The 18,580-nt window shown below is 36.2% G+C and overlaps 3 protein-coding genes across 5 annotated transcripts; 2 read left to right on the top strand and 1 right to left on the bottom strand.

The window, feature by feature from the left end:
- Window positions 1–6,009: 6,009 nt before the first annotated feature.
- LOC110746788 (Calcium-dependent lipid-binding (CaLB domain) plant phosphoribosyltransferase family protein) lies at window positions 6,010–9,804 on the top strand. 2 transcript variants are annotated; one of them, XM_088244024.1, is made up of 3 exons: window positions 6,010–6,294; window positions 6,697–6,729; window positions 7,031–9,804. In XM_088244024.1, exon 3 carries the CDS (start codon window positions 7,136–7,138, stop codon window positions 9,458–9,460), a length of 2,325 nt encoding a protein of 774 aa, XP_088100150.1. In that variant the 5' UTR covers window positions 6,010–6,294; window positions 6,697–6,729; window positions 7,031–7,135; the 3' UTR covers window positions 9,461–9,804. The 2 variants fall into 2 exon arrangements, with proteins under 2 accessions (XP_088100150.1, XP_088100151.1); XM_088244025.1 differs by having other exon boundaries at window positions 6,697–6,766.
- Window positions 9,805–12,064: 2,260 nt separating this feature from the next.
- LOC110746786 (defensin Ec-AMP-D1-like) lies at window positions 12,065–12,767 on the bottom strand. The gene is made up of 2 exons (XM_021947032.2): window positions 12,635–12,767; window positions 12,065–12,504 (listed from the first exon to the last, which is right to left on the bottom strand). Exons 1-2 carry the CDS (start codon window positions 12,696–12,698, stop codon window positions 12,311–12,313), a joined length of 258 nt encoding a protein of 85 aa, XP_021802724.1. The 5' UTR covers window positions 12,699–12,767; the 3' UTR covers window positions 12,065–12,310.
- Window positions 12,768–13,488: 721 nt separating this feature from the next.
- Window positions 13,489–18,223, top strand: LOC110746784 (cyclic nucleotide-gated ion channel 1). Of its 2 annotated transcripts, none has more exons than XM_021947028.2 (8): window positions 13,489–13,696; window positions 13,799–13,915; window positions 14,865–15,384; window positions 15,514–15,714; window positions 16,231–16,511; window positions 16,719–16,836; window positions 16,946–17,236; window positions 17,525–18,223. In XM_021947028.2, exons 2-8 carry the CDS (start codon window positions 13,881–13,883, stop codon window positions 18,062–18,064), a joined length of 1,986 nt encoding a protein of 661 aa, XP_021802720.2. In that variant the 5' UTR covers window positions 13,489–13,696; window positions 13,799–13,880; the 3' UTR covers window positions 18,065–18,223. The 2 variants fall into 2 exon arrangements, with proteins under 2 accessions (XP_021802720.2, XP_021802721.2); XM_021947029.2 differs by having other exon boundaries at window positions 13,776–13,915.
- The last annotated feature ends 357 nt before the right edge of the window (window positions 18,224–18,580 follow it).

Genomic DNA, 18,580 nt, shown 5'->3' with positions numbered 1-18,580 from the left:
ATTACAAGTACTTCTTAAGGAATTCATATCTTCAATAATTATTAAGTACAACATATTTATTTTAGGACCACCATCTCAAAATTTATATATTGAGAGCCTAGCCTTAACATCATAAACATATGCAGTGGCCATGTTAAATCTTGTCCCAACAATAATCTTCATTTTGGCTATACTTTTTAGGTAATTTCCTTGCAAGACTCCTTATTTTAATTCTGTTTAACTTATTAATTTTATATTTAATGATGGAGAACTTGTCCATACAAACTAATGCACAGAAAGCTAAAGTTGAGGGAATAATTATAGGGATAGGAGTGGCTATGCTTTTCAGCTTCTACAAAGGCATATAGATTAACATTTGGTCTACACAGGTTAATCTTTTCCATAATCATGGCCAGCAAAATAGCCATGAGGCATCAATATCACTAAAAAAAAAATTGCGAGTATTTTGTCGGGATTCATGCTATCTTTGAGCAGTTGTGTATTATGCTTTGTGGTTGATAGTTCAAGTTACTTTTCTTTATTTCATTTGTTTTCTTATTAATGGTGTTTTTATTTCTCAAATTTTTTTGTTTGTTATGTATTTATTTCAATTTATCATTGCAGGAAAACTTAAATAAGAAATTATCATACCTTTTTTCACCTACAACTCTAGTATCCCTTATGAGTTCAATTCAATTTATTTGTACCATATCTGATCGACCTCTAATACCATGACATGTGGAAAGCACACCACCAAACGGGGCCTAGAAGCCCACATTGGCCAGCCCAACCTTGTAATCGGCAGGTGCCCTCAGCATCCACTACCAATTCCATACTAGCAGGCCCAGTCGCTCAGGTTCGCGCTAGACAGTTGGCAGGTGCCCTCGGCACCCCATGCTGATCTAGCCTTCCGGAAGGTATCTTGTAGGAGTCTCTCAAGTTCTTCACTGGTATATTCGTATTTTTGTTAATAATATATTTTAAAGTTCAATATTTTCTTTATAAATAAAATAAAAATTTTCTTTCTAAAGTTTTAATCTTTTAAACTCAAATAGTAGTCTAGTCATTTTCTATTTAAATGTATGTCAAGTAAAGTTAGTGGACTCTTTTTCCAACAAATAATAAATCTTGTTAGTATATAAATAATTGTCAAAAGACTGAAATGAAATTGTAAAAAAAATTACAAAAAAATGCAATACATAAGTCGAGCTAGGCGTGGACCCATATTGGCCCATCTAATGGCCCGACACGAGCCCGGCTTGGTCCTATATGGGCTAGGACTGGACTTAATAATTTTCATAAATGGACGGACCATCACAACACGATCCATTTGACACTTCTAGCTACAAGCCTATGTAATTCCTATTTTTACATGTTTTTTCTTTCTTCTCTCCTCATTTTCAGCTCGTAGGCCCTCCAAGTTGGTATGTATTTTCATATACAAATTGACACGCCCTGACTCAGGATGCGGCAAAAACCTCAAACTAGAAATAAATAAAGTTATATCACTCTCATCTAATTCAACCCCAACTGGTTTAGTCATTGTCTTACCCACTAATTTGATTGAAATTTATAAAGGGTGAGCAAATCACCGCTCAGTAGGGACATAAACCATAGAGCATCCACAATCATGCTCCTTATTTTTTTTTTGGTTAAAATTTAGCTAAAAACACTAGATAGCTATTTTAAGAGCTCCTTATAAAATTTCAACTCCAACCATACTCCCTAGTTTAGGGAATCATAAATGATTTATTTCTTTTTTTAGTTTAGCATAAATGCTCCCTCTTCATATAAAAAAGAAAAAATAATAGTTAGCATTAATTAAATACTTAAAATAACATTAAAGTAAAGCATCTTTTAATTATAGAGAGTCATTAAGGGCTCTTTTTCTCTCATCATATTTAGGAGTTGGATAGGGAGCATGGTTGGAGGTGGACTTTCTTACTTCCTCCCTAAATTTTATCTAAGGAGGTGATTTAGGGAGTCCATTGTGGATGCTCTTACCACAGTAAATTGACAAAATAAAATGAAGTGACATGCAATCATTACAATATTAATAATAATGCATGAGTGTAATGTGAACTCTTCGTCTATTCCCGTTATAACTGAACAAATAGACCTTGCACATTACATATCATGCTTATACCACTTGGTCCCGATGTCCATTTATATTAATTAAGACCCTTCTCAATATTCCCAAAATCAAGTTCCAGCAACAAAGGTTGGCCTAGTGTTAATGTATGAATTTTGATTAATTCTTTTGGCTTCCCTTGACAATTTTGTAATATGATTTTTATTATATTTATCAAGCTCAAAGTTTAGATTAAGAATAGCATCTCTAGGTGTTCTTAACTATCTTCTATCCTATGGAGGTTCAAGCAAATTGACAAAGGTAAATCATGCATTGCATATCATGCATTAAACTGTTTTCATAAATGATGACTAGTCATCCTTGCTCTGTAGGATTTCCAGCTGGTTAACCATCTGTTTTGTCATATTCTCTTTTCTCTCTCTGCTGCCATGTGTCAGTCCGACCTAAGGGATTCTTTTGTCTGTAAAGGCAAGTGAATTCCTCTTTTGGCAGCCGTCTCTTTTATGTGGAAGTTTTGGAAAGATTGGCTTGCCATCTTTCTCTTCTTCTTCCTCAAGAGTGAACCACATATTTCATCTATGAGTTTTTCTAATTGATTTCTTTTTGAAAAACTGCTTTTGAAATATGAATCTGCATCTAGCTATTTAAATCATTCTCTCATTTAGATCTAGGTCAGATTCAAGACTGATTTCTTCAAGAGTATGGTTTCTTGAAGAAATTGGTTATTCTCCCTTGAATCCAAATTTTGGTTCCGGTCTAAGATGGAGCTTGCAAGCTAGTGCCATGGGATGAACGAGCTGGAGAAGGAGCTGCCATTGCCATGAAGAACTGAGCTTCAAGCTTTGCTAAGTTGGAGAAGAAGATTGCACAAAGGAGGTATATATAGCTCATCTTCCTAAATAGATCTAGGTTTTGCTTGAGCTTGCTTGTATTCCTTTGTAAGAATCTTTTTCTACTTAGTGGATTGCCTAGTCGGTTGATGACTCCCAGTTTTTCCCAATGGTGGGTAAACAAATTCTGTTTTGCATATCTGTAAATTTTTCTGGGTTTGTGTTCTTGGTGGTTGACTAGTCATCTATATATGCTGTTTGCTGTTTACTTGATAATGATGACTTCACACACTTTCACCATAGTTGTTGCTAGCACAGGGGATGCCTAGATTGACGGGTCCTTCTGAATGCCTAAGTTGTCACTAGTAATATTCTAGGGCTGCAGGTACTTTGTGGCATGCTCTGTGTGCTCTCTTGATTGTTGTGTTGTTATGTCTTATTTGTTTCGTTAAATTTACCCCTCATCACCTAAGTACCATTTTCACCTGGGCAGCTGGTAGGGTCCACAAGCCTAGGCTGGCTCGAAGGCGCGCGGCTAACGTCATTGCTGATGCCAGCGTGACGTCAGCAGGCGGGTTTGAAATTTTTTTACCGTTGGTGCGTGCACACGCCAACGTTAAAAAAAATTTGCTGCGCACGCGTCAGCTTTCCCCCAACGGATCTATGCCATGTGGCATGTTTTGGTCCTTCCGATTCGTTTTGTCATCCAATCCAACGCCTTGGAATTTTTCAAGGCAAAATATAATGAAACAAATTCGTAAAATTTTTATAAAAAAACCCCAAAAATTACTGAATTTTTTTTCTTTCTATAAATACCAATCCCTACTCTTCACTTTTAACAACAAATCCTCATACATCTTCTCCTTCTCCAACTATTATTCACTCTCTACTCAATATTTTTTTCACTTTCTACTCTAAATTTTTTTCACTTTCAAGTTTAATTTTTCTCTATCATTTGTGAAAAAAACAAAAAATTGAATAGTACTTGCCCTTTGTCATGTCAACTGCTGGAATTGCCCTTACCAATAGTTTGACTCAACTACACAAAATATCCTTTCCATTACCCTCATTACCCTCATTTCCATAATTTCTTTTTCAACCCAGGAACTCCAACCAAATCTCATAACATAATGAAATTCTTAATATAATTTTTATGTTTACCTATCGCATGCATATAAAAGTGTAATAAATCAATCATCATGAACATGTGAGCATGCCAATATTAACTAGTAACACATTAATACCCAAAACAAACCATAATCAATAGCACTAATCAAATTATAATATCAAGCGCCCACACACATCAATAACACTAATCAAATTATAATTTTATACTTGAGATTTCAAATTTGAAAGTTAAAACAAAAACATCAACTATTTCATACTTTGTATCATCATGTGAAACCAAAATCATCAACATCTTAACTATTTCAAACACGTATAAAACCAAGAAATATAAAGTGCAATCTTAATTATATTATGCATCCATACATTTAAGCCTTGTTTCGTTGGCCATTGCAAAGGGTGCCCTTGGCAAGGTCATGCATGCCCTCCTCCATTGACACGCATATATTTGTCCAAGCGACTTCAGCTCAGCTGTGTCATGTGCTGGTATCCCACAAAAGCAAAGGAATATGAGCTTCTGGCCGTGGAAGACACCTTGGACGTGACAAATCATTACAAGCCCTTTTGTCTTCATAATAAGGGATGGCTTTCCATGACCCATGGCTTCATACAAGTTCTGTACAACCAGGTTAGCTGAGAGACACGTGCAAATTACAATACATGGCCCGAGGAGATATATGCTCATTCATTGGGATTCATGGTCCCTCTTTGATAGAGAAATGGCTCCCTCCATGCTTGACTTTTTAATACATATATTTTTTTTCCCTATTGAAAAATCCATAGAGCAATCAACATCCAAGTTGAAATTGAATGAATCCCATTCAATGTAACTCAAATGGTCCAGGTATTTTTAAAATGCATTTGCTCTTCCATTCAATATTTCATTAACTATTGTGGACCAAATTTATTGCTATTAAATCCAAACTGAGTTGTTCAGGCGCGAGTACTTTTATAAAAAGATCATGCATTTGTTCATATCTCTCATGTTTGAATTTTGAAAGTTATCTTTTATACGCTCTCATATTTACCAACCAAAAATAAAAAAAATCCAAACTGACTGTCAAAATGAAAATGACTATACTTAACAAACTTGTTAAGATATGCAAATAACAACCTAATTCTCCTCAAACTGTAAAAAAAGCCCATAGGAAACTCCACTGGGCCCAAACAAACTCCACCTGAACTAAAACCAACCAATTGCCAACTAGTCTAATCACAACATAGAGATCCCATTCCCCACATGGTTAAATAGTCCAACAGAGCATCCAAAGACACTATGAAAAGACCTTCCATCAACCTTTAACCCATTCTCAATATGGTTAATGTTATGAGTCCTTTTGTTGTACAACCAATGTATTATACTTTTTAACTCCCGAGTTAAAAAGAGTAAAATCTGACCGTTGATAAAACACCACATCTGTACGTTGAATGTGACGCATAATTACACCGATGAACTACACTTTTTAACTATCGAGTTAAAAGATTAAAAGGGTTATAATTTGGCCGTTGATAAAACAACGCACCTGTGCATTGAATGTGCCACATAATTACGCAATGCCAAATGACAAGTCACTCTAACAACCAATTAGGATATAGGCTTATTATTTCAAAAGATATTAAGTATATATATATATATATATATATATATATATTTTATAACTGATCTAGTGCTCTATAAAAACAGAGAAAAAAGACATTAATCTGCTGTAATTCCGTAGTGTTGTGCAGCATGTCCCTTCTTATTCCAATTCCCATCACAAACAAATGGTGTCACACGTGCGAGGTCCGACAACAGTCTCATACACATGCTTGACCAGTCCGTTTTCCAACCTCATCAACCCCACCAGACACTCAGTGAGCACCAGACCCACAAACACACAGTGAGAAAAAGCAAAAGAAGCAAAAAAAAAAAAAAAAAAAAAAAAAAGAAAAGGAAAAAAAGACTGACTAGTCTCTCTCTGTATATCTCTCACATATTCAACAGATCCCACCCAAAAGCAAAAGCGCTCAACTTTTCTCTCTCTACCTCTCTACCTCTCTACAGTCTCTCTCTCTAGAATGCAAAACATTGCTTCTTCTTAGTTCGTCCTTATCTTTTTGATTTTCCAGCCTCACCAAACCCAATGATACCCATTTCCACCGCTTCAATCTGAGGAGGAGCGTTTTCATTTATTTTCCTCTTCTTTTTCGTTTGTTTAAAATGATGAGCTTTTTTGGGTTTTGGGTTTTTTCTTTGAAGCCCTGCTGAGTCTTCTTCCTTCTCAAGAGGTAAACTCTCTCTCTGAACCGCTTAGCATTCCCCTGCGCCGACATTGTTAGGGTTCTTTCTGATGCTTTATGTTGTCTTCACACTTTTGTTTATTTTTCTGTTTTTTCATTTTCTTGCCCTCAGTTTGTGTTTTTTTTCTGGGAAAGCTGATGAAAATAAAAGAAAAAATTTTGGAGACTGAAAATTTTAAGTTCCGAATAGGAAAGTAATGTTTTGGATTTAGTCATAGATATGTTTGCTTTCGGTGGTCGCAGAAAAGGAAAATTATTAGTATCGAAGCATGTTCAATTTTTCCTGCTTTTCGTCATTTTTCTCGGTAGCCAAACACAATATATAAAAACACATCGAGTCTCGCACTCTGCTATTCGTGTTTTGTAACTTTGGGTTGTTTTTTGTTTCAGATCTGAAGCTTGGGTTTCTCCGCCGCTACGAAGGTTACGCTTAAAACTTGGAACTTTGATATTCTGTTATGTATGCATCCAATGTTTAAAGATCTAAGTTATTCTTTCTGATTTAGTGTTGTTTATGAAATGTTTTGTACTGTTAGTTTCAGATGGCTTTTCGTTTTGAGTTATGGATATGGTAATTTGTAGTTAACAATAACACCCTGTTTCGTGTTATTAATTTAGTTTAGATAGTGGGGTTTTTTTAATGAATATTCCGAGATTTAGGTGGCTTGGCTTTTGGTTTTCCTTATAACTAACGGCTACTAAACTATTTTTTCCGATGTTTTAGGTTCCTGGAACTTTTGAATTAATTCAAAAACAGTTAATCTTATTCTATCCAACCGTTCAACTTCAATCTTTGCCATTTGGGTCTCTCTGTTTCTGAACCCACAAGATGCAGAGACCACCCCCAGAAGACTTTGCTTTGAAGGAGACCAAACCCCACCTCGGTGGGGGGAGGATCTCTGGTGATAAGCTCACGAGCACCTATGACCTCGTTGAGCAGATGCAGTATCTCTATGTCCGGGTTGTCAAGGCAAAGGACTTGCCCGCGAAAGATGTTACTGGTAGTTGTGACCCTTATGTTGAAGTTAGGCTTGGAAATTATAAGGGTGCAACCCGACATTTCGAGAAGAAATCGAATCCGGAGTGGAACCAGGTTTTTGCATTCTCGAAAGATCGGATTCAGGCGTCGGTTCTTGAGGTCATTGTGAAGGACAAGGATGTTGTGAAGGATGATTTCATGGGTCGTGTTTCTTTTGACCTGAATGAGATTCCAAAACGGGTACCTCCTGATAGTCCTCTAGCACCACAATGGTATAGATTGGAGGATAGGAAGGGGGACAAGGTTAGGGGAGAGCTAATGTTGGCTGTTTGGATGGGCACCCAAGCAGATGAAGCTTTTCCTGAAGCATGGCATTCAGATGCTGCTACAGTTAGTGGAGCTGACAGTCTTTCAAATATTCGGTCAAAGGTGTATCTCTCTCCTAAGCTTTGGTATTTGAGGGTTAATGTGATTGAAGCTCAGGATTTGCAACCGAGTGATAAAGGTAGGTATCCTGAAGTTTTTGTGAAGGCTATCCTGGGAAATCAGGCTTTGAGAACTAGGATTTCTCCAAGCAGGAGTATAAATCCCATGTGGAATGAAGATTTAATGTTCGTAGCATCAGAACCATTTGAGGAGCCCCTGATTTTGAGTGTGGAGGACAGAGTAGCGCCTAATAAAGATGAAGTTCTAGGAAGGTGTGCAATTCCCCTGCCATATGTGACCCGAAGGTATGATCATAAACCTGTGAATACTAGTTGGCACAATCTTGAGAAACATGTTATTGTAGAAGGGGAAAAGAAGAAGGAAATTAAGTTTGCAAGCAGAATTCATATGAGGATCTGTCTGGAAGGTGGTTACCATGTTCTTGATGAATCAACACACTATAGTAGTGATCTTCGACCAACAGCAAAACCGCTGTGGAAGTCCAGCATTGGGGTTCTTGAAGTGGGAATTCTGAATGCTCAGGGGTTGATGCCAATGAAGACGAAAGATGGGAGGGGTACAACAGATGCTTATTGTGTGGCGAAATATGGGCAGAAGTGGGTTCGAACAAGAACCATTATTGATAGCTTTACTCCCAGGTGGAATGAGCAATATACATGGGAAGTTTTTGATCCTTGTACTGTCATAACTATTGGGGTATTTGATAACTGTCATTTGCACGGGGGAGATAAGGCTGGAGGGGCCAGGGATGCAAGAATTGGGAAGGTAAGGATTCGTCTCTCCACCCTTGAAACTGATCGGGTGTACACACACTCGTACCCACTTTTAGTTCTGCACCCAAATGGTGTAAAGAAGATGGGTGAAATTCATATGGCTGTGAGGTTCACTTGCTCTTCTTTGCTTAACATGATGCACATGTACTCCCAGCCACTGTTGCCAAAAATGCACTATATTCATCCATTAACTGTAAGCCAGCTCGATAGCTTGAGGCACCAGGCCACTCAGATTGTATCAATGAGGCTGAGCCGTGCTGAACCACCACTGAGGAAAGAAGTGGTAGAGTATATGCTGGATGTGGGCTCTCACATGTGGAGTATGCGAAGAAGCAAAGCTAACTTTTTCAGGATTATGAATGTTTTGGGTGGGGTAATTGCTGTTGGAAAATGGTTTGATCAGATCTGTACTTGGAAAAACCCCATCACAACTGTACTCATCCACATCTTGTTTATAATTCTGGTCATGTACCCAGAGCTCATATTACCTACAATTTTCCTCTACCTCTTCTTGATTGGAGTTTGGTATTATAGATGGAGACCAAGGCATCCTCCTCACATGGACACTCGTCTGTCTCACGCAGATTCTGCACATCCTGATGAACTAGATGAAGAATTTGATACATTCCCTACTTCACGGCCTTCTGACATAGTAAGGATGAGATATGATAGGTTGAGGAGTATTGCTGGGAGAATCCAGACAGTGGTTGGTGACTTGGCTACTCAAGGGGAGAGGCTGCAATCTTTGCTGAGTTGGAGAGACCCGAGAGCAACATCACTGTTTGTGCTTTTCTGTCTGATTGCTGCCATTGTTTTGTATGTTACACCATTCCAGGTTGTGGCTCTTCTCGCTGGATTCTATGTGTTGAGGCACCCAAGATTCCGTCATAAGCTTCCTTCTGTGCCGCTGAATTTCTTCAGGAGGTTGCCGGCTAGAACTGACTGCATGTTGTGAGGAAGACTTTTATCTTCAGTTGCCTTTGAGTGGCACAACATTCTATTTTCCGCCATTTCGTGTTAAGTTAATGAAGAAGATGCAGCACCTCATTGAGCCGTTTTGTTTTGAATGCTCAGCAGCAATGAAGAACATGGAGAACATGTTCTGGTATGATGTATGTATGACCTTGTCTTGAAGGTGGTAGTTTTTGAAAATTGTCAGTTCATTATGCCATCAATAGGATTTCTGTTTAAAACTTTAATTTAAGGCGACTAGTTCATGTTCATTTGTAATTTTGTAGGCTGTGATTGGAATGCTGAACCATTATGTGCTTAATTGCATCTGTAGTATTTTTCTTTCAACTCGTCTTTTCGTTTAAGTTCATCAGGTTGAGCTTTTACTTTTGGTGCCTCTCTTGTGATAGCTTGATGGGTTACATCTTTTTTTACACATGGATCTTTTGGTATAGATAATATTCTGTTTTTGCCAAACTAATTGACATGTTAGGGGTGAGGATGTTAGTTACGGTATCATGTGTAGAGTTGAGTGTGTGGTTCAAATTGAAAGTTTGGTGAAATTGTTGACAATTTGACAAGAGATGATTATGAACCATCAATGGTAATTGCCAAACTTGAATGTTTTGCATATATTTTTTTTCATTCCAATAGGGAATGATGCATAATGAGTATGCTTTTGCCATTGCCAACTAAAGTAGTACTTTTTTCCCAACAAAGTATAGGCTACCTAACTTCACTTTGGATGGCTAACCACAGAATGTGGTCTTATTAAATTTCAACATCTCTCTGGTTTGGTGTGATTTTATGGACGTAGATCTGTTCCAGTATTTATTATATGGTCATCTGGAATTTGGTGACAGCGATTTAATAATTTATGCAACTACCTACATCTGCATATTTTATATAGCATAACCAATATAAATGCATGTGGTCTATGGCGTGTTTGGACAGTGACACAAATGATTAGGGAAAAACAGGGACAGTTGGTTTAATTTAACTTTGATTCTATTTTACTCCAATAGAAAATTCAAGTAATGGGTATAGACAAAGATTGCTCCTGCAATTATGGGTTTCTCTTAATCTTTTATTATTATTATTATTTTTAAATCTCCTTTCCTTTGAATTGCTCTGCTTAAAGAACAAATATTATGAGTTGAATGCTGCAAATGATCCTGAAACATTTCCACTCTTTTGTTTTTTCTTTCATACAAGCGATACTGGAAATGGGAAATCGGACTTTGGATACATGGGCAAATACTCTTAACTTTTAAACATTTAAACACTCTACAAAAAAATAGTTTTATTAGATGGTGTAAAGCTGCATAATGGTAGAGAAAAGTTACCTGGTGTTTAAAGTAAAAAATGTTAAAAGTCGAGCATTTTCACCATCTTTACCGGAGCCTGTCTAATATTCCACAACAGTTTTGAGAAATCTAGGACCAATATCAGAAGGCCTATGAGGTAAAATGGGCATTGATTCTTGGAATTCTATGGCCTTTTCTGAGTTCTAGGTAGGTGGGGGGGACCCTTGTGTGCTTTATTTTTTCTTTACAGCCTGTGTAACCAATACTTTTCTACGTCTTTTGTTTTATATGTTTAGAAGATGCCACATAAATATAGAACCCAATTTGTTTCCCGAGTTTTTCCTCTCTCTGTTTTTTTTTTCTCCAATGGATCCCAAATAGATCCCATGGTATTATGGATCTCATCTCACAGGATATGGGTACAAAGTTGAAACGAAAATAAACTTTAGTTAGTAAAAGCTGAAACTCGATAAACTTTCGAAAAGTAATGTAATCCATACTTGCGGAGATAAAAACCTAAGTTGACATGACATGTACAAATCACTTGCCGCATCATAATTTGAATCTTAAAGCATTAATGGAAATGTATTGCAATCACCAATTTAAACCCTACCTCCCTAAACACAACTGTAAAATGGTCGTTTGGGCTGAAACTACAGAAATTAGGGGAATAACACAGTTGTGGGCTGGCTAGGCTTTTTCAATTTCTTCTGCACTTTTAGCACACACCCTGACCAACTCTATATCTCAGCCCATCTGGTATTGAAGTCATTTGGAAGTTTGAAGCATAAAAGTAAATACAAAAGTATTAGGGCTTAGCCAAGTTGGTTAGAACACGGCTCTATTCTGCACTCGAGTTCAAATTTTTATTCTCGTAGTTTAAATTAAATTAAAATAAAATATCGCTTCTATAAAAAAAAAAGTACTAGTTGATGCATTTATAAAAGTAATTCCAGTACATGCAATATAATATAATCAGAAATGTATTAGTCTTATTCAAATGTGGCCGTATAACACAAAGCAAATGCAGAGAGGTAAGCTACAAGCTTATAGCACTAAACTGAAGGTACACGAGGAAAAAAGTTAATTAACAAAGATATCTAGTTAACGCTTTAGAAAATTGAACTTCTAACCAAAATCAATGCGTAGAGTTCATGTAGCTGTATACCTAGAACTTGAGCTCATGCCTAAGCATGTATACACGGAGAGAGCCTAATAATATTACTTTATGTTAGCATAATCAACATTTAACGCATTGGTAAAAAAATTTAGAATAATGCTAGAAAGATCACATTTGTGTATTATAGGGGAAAAAAAGTATCATTGCATTAAGAAATGGACGATATTATTATTTTTATTTTATTGATTACAAAATAACTCACGCCCGGTTAGTGCATAAGAACAAAAACAAGGACACAACCCCAAAATTTATATTAGGGTTAGTCATTTATTCTCTTAAACCAAAAAAAAAAAAAAAAAACAAAGGGCAACATAAATTTTCATTCTTCTCAATCCCATGCACCAAAATAAGTTAGCGTGTTATATCACTAACATTTCTTAGTGCATGTACATCTCAGCCTGAAGCCAGCACATTTGCCTTGCAGGAAGCCCTCTTTTTTGCAAATATTTGCACAGTTGCTTGATCGGAAGCAAAGTCCCTTAAATTTCGTGCTCAAAGACTCACAAGTCCTCGACTTCTCCTTTGTTGCGACCTTGCCCTCAACAACCATTGGACCCGTCCCTGCCAAACATGCATCGATAAATTAACGAGAGAAGGTGGATTCAAACTTGAAACGTCTTTTAGTATTTGAAAGAAATATACCACTATTTAAATATAAAGATAGAATTAAAATGAGGAAAGAGAAAAATACCAATAGCCACAAAGAGCAGGACGAGGATGAAGACAGTTGAAAACATACGTCCGGATCGCTCCATCTTGATTTGTGTGTGTGTATGCGCACGCCTATGAAAAAGAGAGATAGAGAGAGGGTTGTTGAATGTTGATTCAAGATGTCTTGATTCAAAGGTGAACCTTCCAAGGCCTTTTATATGGAGTTGTTATGAAGCAAATTAAGCGCATTGCCGTAAAGGGCGGTCCTTGGTAAAAATAGAGAGTTGAAGGGCAAATTTCAGCTCCATGAACACCTCCTTATTTTGGCTCACCATTTTTTAGCATCCTACATTTGAGGAGAGCTCTATTCTCCTCCCTAAAACTAAAACAGTTCTTTTGTTAAAATTGGTCCTTGCAGTACATAATCCTTGAAGCAAGATCAAATGATCATATCTTCAGTCTTTTTAAAAAAAAATCATGACTAATGTTCTAAAAATGTTAATTATATATCGTTGTCCACTTAACAGTGAATCATGAAGGCCATGGCAAGTTCCTGTTACATGTTTGGTTGATGTAAAGAAGTTAACGAATTAATAATGTGACATGAAAAAAAAAATTACAAATTGCAAAGTTGACGACTTAATAATGCAACGCCATAATTTTAAAAAATTAAATTATTAATGTTAAATATTTGATGAGAGAAATAAACACATGATTATATTAAAACAATGATGAAGAAGAAAAATTCTTTATGCTATCTTATTGATGGAGTAGACGCAAGGGTCTTATAGTCAATTGGAGTGTGGGTCCGGAAATAATGCATAAGTAGTAAGCACCATAAGATGGTATTTGTATTTGATATAAGAAGACAAAGAAGGAAGACTCATGGCATGGCCAATTGTCAACTCTTTTGCTGTTCATTTTTCGTTTTTATAAACCATTTTTGAGCTCAAATTCTCAGTTCTGTCCCTCTCCTCATGAGGTTCCAAGGGGACTTTCTAGATTAATTTTCTGCCTCTTCTTTTCTTCTCTCTCTGTCTCTCTCTCTCATCAACCTTGTACCTCTAGAAGCTTACTGCCACTGTTATGAGCTTCAATTATTGTAAGTTAAATTCTTTCTTTAAATGGATCATCTCTTCAAACCCAGGTTCACAGGGCTTCATACTTACTCTAAATTTCAGTGTTTTTTATTTCGTTTTTGCAGTATGCTAGTTTAGCAAGCTTCCTACTATTCTTGTTAATAGTTCAGACTTCAGAGGATATTGCATGATTAACAAGCTTCAGATATGCTCAACCCATGTGATGAAACAACTGTGTTAAGGTTAGTTTCTTTCTTTGACATATTTCATTTTTGACATTTAAATAAATTTTTATCAAACAATAGGACTTGGTATTTGCAGTGGCTTTTCAAAGTAATTCATATATATATATATATATATATATATATACGGTATACATGTAATTATTTGGGAAGGAACTAACATGTAATTATTTCAAAAGCTTAATTGTAAATATTATTTGTATCACATTTACTGATTACATAGTACATACCGCTTCTACTACTAGAGAGGTGGGTTAATTTTTTTCCCAGCGTGATACCCCCATCCCCCAAAAAGACACAGAAATACAAATAATTGTTGTAAAGTGGTCCAAGGGCCAAGCCCATATATATTGAATTCAACGCCCACTTGTTTACTGGGTTCTAACTAGTAGTTTTGGGTCATCAATCGTTTTATGTCAATTTAATTTTAGAGGGTGAAGAGCATATATATATATAAGGATAATTTTGATATTTAAATATAGTTCTTTTTTATTGAGAGATACTTTTTAAAGTGCATTACGAATTTTATTTCAACGGTCCAAATAATCCTAATTGTTTAACCACCTAAAATATGCTAAGGAACATGATAAAATTCAGACGAAAATGTGGTCAATCAAATTACTCAAAAATTTCTTAATTTATTTTTTGTATTGATAATTTTCGTTGATCAATTTCACTTCTCTTCAACTTTAATACCATTCATTCACAAATTTGACTAGTTTAGAGTGCACACTCACCCTTCAGAGTTTAGGTTTTAAACTTGTATTCTTGGATTGGTTACTCACGTAGATTTGAAGTTTTAAATCTCAAAATTTTGGATCCGCCCATATGATTGGTATTAAAAGTTGGTAGGAGCATGGTCCATAAGATGGAGTAGTACTACTAATCATGTGAGAGCTAATGTTTCTTTTGACGATGTGCAATTTCATGTTCCTTGTGTCTTTTTCAGTTTTCAAGTACCTGACTGGGATTTAATTGAGGAGGTAAGACCAGGATGGGACTTAATAGAGGAGGTGAGGCCGAGACCGATTCTCACACACAGTGCACCGGCACGCCGGAGGTCATTAAAAGAAGAAATCCTCGACCGTCTCCTTTCAATATGGAAGAAGATATTAAAAATATCAAAGGAGTTTCTTCGACCTCTCCTTCCAATATGGAACAAGATATTTGTAATATCATGTGTGTTTGCTGTTTTGATGGATCCTTTGTTCTTCTACACTCCTGTCATCAACGAGGACATGAAGTGTCTGGAGTTGGACAAAAACCTGAAGAAAATAGCTCTTGCTTTACGATCTGTTACAGATCTCTTTTATCTTGTCGATATTATTTTTCAAATTTATCAACTCAACGTCACGTCCAAGATATCAATAAATGGTGCCACATTTCGTTTGGAAAGAGTTAAATCAGCGAAGAAGATTTTGCTGTCATGCATTGTAATTGACACTTTTGCTGTTCTCCCCGTTCCACAGGTAAGACCAGAATTTCTTGGACTAAATTATTTTCCAGTTTTTTCAATATTTGACATGTATATTTGAAGTAGGAAAAGTACCCACACTAGATTGAATTCTTGGCTAAAACGAATATTGCATTGTACGCAGGTAGTATTTTTCATATTTTTTACAAAAAGGAAAGGCTCAAGATATTTGATAAGGATGTTTATGAACTCTCTTATTCTATTTCAATATGTACCACGAGTTCTTCGCATCTATCTATCTGGCAATACTCCCAGTATACAGACTCGAGGAGGAATATTGGTTAAAGCTGTATTCAACTTCTTTCCATTCATCCTTGCTGGCCATGTAAGTTTCAGTATACTCTTCCAAATCATTTCAACTTTAGACTATTAATGTTGATTTATCAATGGTTAATTAGGTCGGATTTCTCCGAAAGAGCTTAGGTTCTCTGTAAATGAATAATCTAACTATGCATCTATGAATTATAAGAAATATTAAGAATCACTAATCACTAGTGTAAGACGAGGGGATGCTTATCTTTATTATGTAGATTATATTACCAAATATATACAAACACACATATACGTATTACACATGTATCTGGATCATCTGCTTGAATTTTCTCTGCCATGATATGCTTGACTTTCAATATGAAACTGTGTTGAGCGAGCGTTGGGCACCAACTTTAGGACCTTTTTATGTTTTGATGCTAATTACCTTGATTTCATAAATTTGAGGCTTTTTTCTTTAGGATTCATTAATGTTAGTTTTTCTCCCTTTCATGGAGTTGATAATTTTTTATTCATACCCTTTTGAATGTTCCGTGAATTTAGATCATTAACTACCTTGTTGATCATACAGATACTTGGAGGCATATGGTATTTTTTCGCTATTCAACGAGAGAGAACTTGCTGGGAATATGGATGTCGTGAAAAGGGATGTGAATCTACTAATTTTGATTGTAATGATAATATATTTAGAAATGTCACGCTTCTAAATATTTTATGCCCTACAAATCCACAAAATGCAACACTCTTCGATTTCGGTATATTTCTTGGCGCTGTTCAATCTGATATGCTGAGATCAACAAATTTTTCGAGGAAGTTATTGCAATGCTTTTGGTGGGGTTTACGAAATCTGAGGTTTGGAAAACTCCGCTCTTGATCTTTTTTATAATATTATATACATCAACTTTTAAACACCAACAGATGTGACATTTTCAAAAAATTTCGTATGTAAAACACAGTCACATCATCAGTTGGTGTCTAAAAATTGTTGTAATAAGTCGGTGTTCCTAGTATTACACCAAACTTTTGCGTCTGACATATTGATCCCTTCCACTTTTTCAGTTCTTTAGGGCAAAACCTCGAGCCCAGCAGTAGCAACCAATGGGAAAACGTCTTTGCTGTTTTTACACTTTTAAGCGGCATGATGCTATTTTTAATATATCTCAATGCAACTTTGCAGGTAACTATTCTATTGGTGCTGAATCTTTATATTAATTTAGCATGAATGCGTGTGTGTTTTCTGGTAGTTCTTACAATGAAGCACTGAACCTACATTTTGTATGGAATAGACATTAAGTGTGCAGTTGGAGAAAATAAGATCAGATGAGCGTATATTCAGAAGGAAGATGCAGCTGATAAGTCCAGAGATCGATTTATGGTTATCTAAAAACGACCTCCCTAAGGATCTGAAGATGGTTTCAGGCCGAACAGAAAAACATCTCAGGACGGTAATCGTAGAAAACGTACAACGACACCTTCAAGAAAACAAAGATGTTGATGTGGAGAATATCCTCGCTGTTCTTCCCTTGAGACATAGAAGAGGTATCATGAGCCTTCTCCGCTTGACATCACTAAAGAAAGTGAGTATTATGCTAATTCACTAGCAAATTCAAAAGTAATTAATTGCATGAAGATATATTTGTGTGTGCGTGTAGATTTCTTGTGACGAGATTCAAAACGGATTGCCTGCGGTTCAATTATATGTGTCACCCACTTGTGCTCAAAAGATCATTTAAAAAAGATATATGTTTCACCCACTTATGTGGAGTAGTAAAAGTTAGATGATTCGGATCAGTGAAATCTATTGCATTGCAGAGTGACCGTTTGACAATAACAATTTAATTAATGTATTTGATATTGATTGGTAGGTGTCGATGCTTGAAAATATGGATGACAAAGTGTTGAAAGCAATCAGCGAGCATCTGAAGCTGGAGACCTATAACGAGGGCAGCTACATTGTTCCAGAGGGGGAACCACTTGAGAAGATGATGTTCATCACACAAGGCACCGCATGGAGCTACCCACCTACACCTAGTAGTAGTAAGGGTGGAATTACAATTACTTCCTCAAACACGAAGTGGCTTGAGAAAGGTGATTTTTATGGAGAAGAACTTTTAATTTGGGCACTAAAATCTACTCCCTCTTCTGAATTACCCATGTCGACTAGAATTCTCAAGTCCCAAACAAAAGTTGAAGCATTTGCTATAAGGGCTAAGGACTTGAAGACTATTGTTGCTAAGTTCTGGTGGCATTTTAGGAGGGAGCTTCGTCACTTGGAGGATTTTCAATTACAGCATTGGCATGATTTGGCAGCTTCTTCCGTACAAGAAAATTGGCGCCGGTATTGTGCAAGGGCTAATAAGCGAAAGCTGCGAAATTGGAGGAGGAAATTTATCCAAATAAATTAGTAAAAAAAAAAAAGCAACTTAACTAGAAAAAATCGACTCCTTTATTAATCTATCTATCTTCTTGTTGTTTTGGTAAATCATTATACTCTTTGTGATGAGCCGTATAGCTAGCACACTTATGAGGTCGCCCATTAATTCAAGAGGTATTGGTGTTGCCAATTTTGGGGTCCGCTAGGGACATATGTGGTGGAAATATACCCTAATTGACTAAGATCAAGTCTTTTTTCAATGATTGGCCACAAGGTGCATTGATTTTAGGTAATTAATGTTTAGTAAAAAGGGATGCTCTAAGAAGCAGCCGTCACTTCACGGGGTTTCGAAATGAGATTTTCAACTTGTTCTTGAAATCTGCTTTCATTTTTCAAAATCTAAATCTAGCATTTCATACACTTCATGCATCTATATCTAGGTCAAATTCTTGATTGGTTTTATCAAGAATTTGATTTCTTGAAGGAATCGATCCTTTTCGTTTTCTAATCTACATTTCATTCTTCGAATTTACTCTGAGTTAAGCAT

Source organism: Prunus avium, chromosome 7, assembly GCF_965620075.1.
Source record: "Prunus avium chromosome 7, drPruAviu1.hap1.1, whole genome shotgun sequence".
Lineage (NCBI taxonomy): Eukaryota > Viridiplantae > Streptophyta > Magnoliopsida > Rosales > Rosaceae > Prunus > Prunus avium.
Note: the sequence above shows the minus strand (reverse complement) of the source record. Positions and strands in the feature narration are given on the sequence as shown.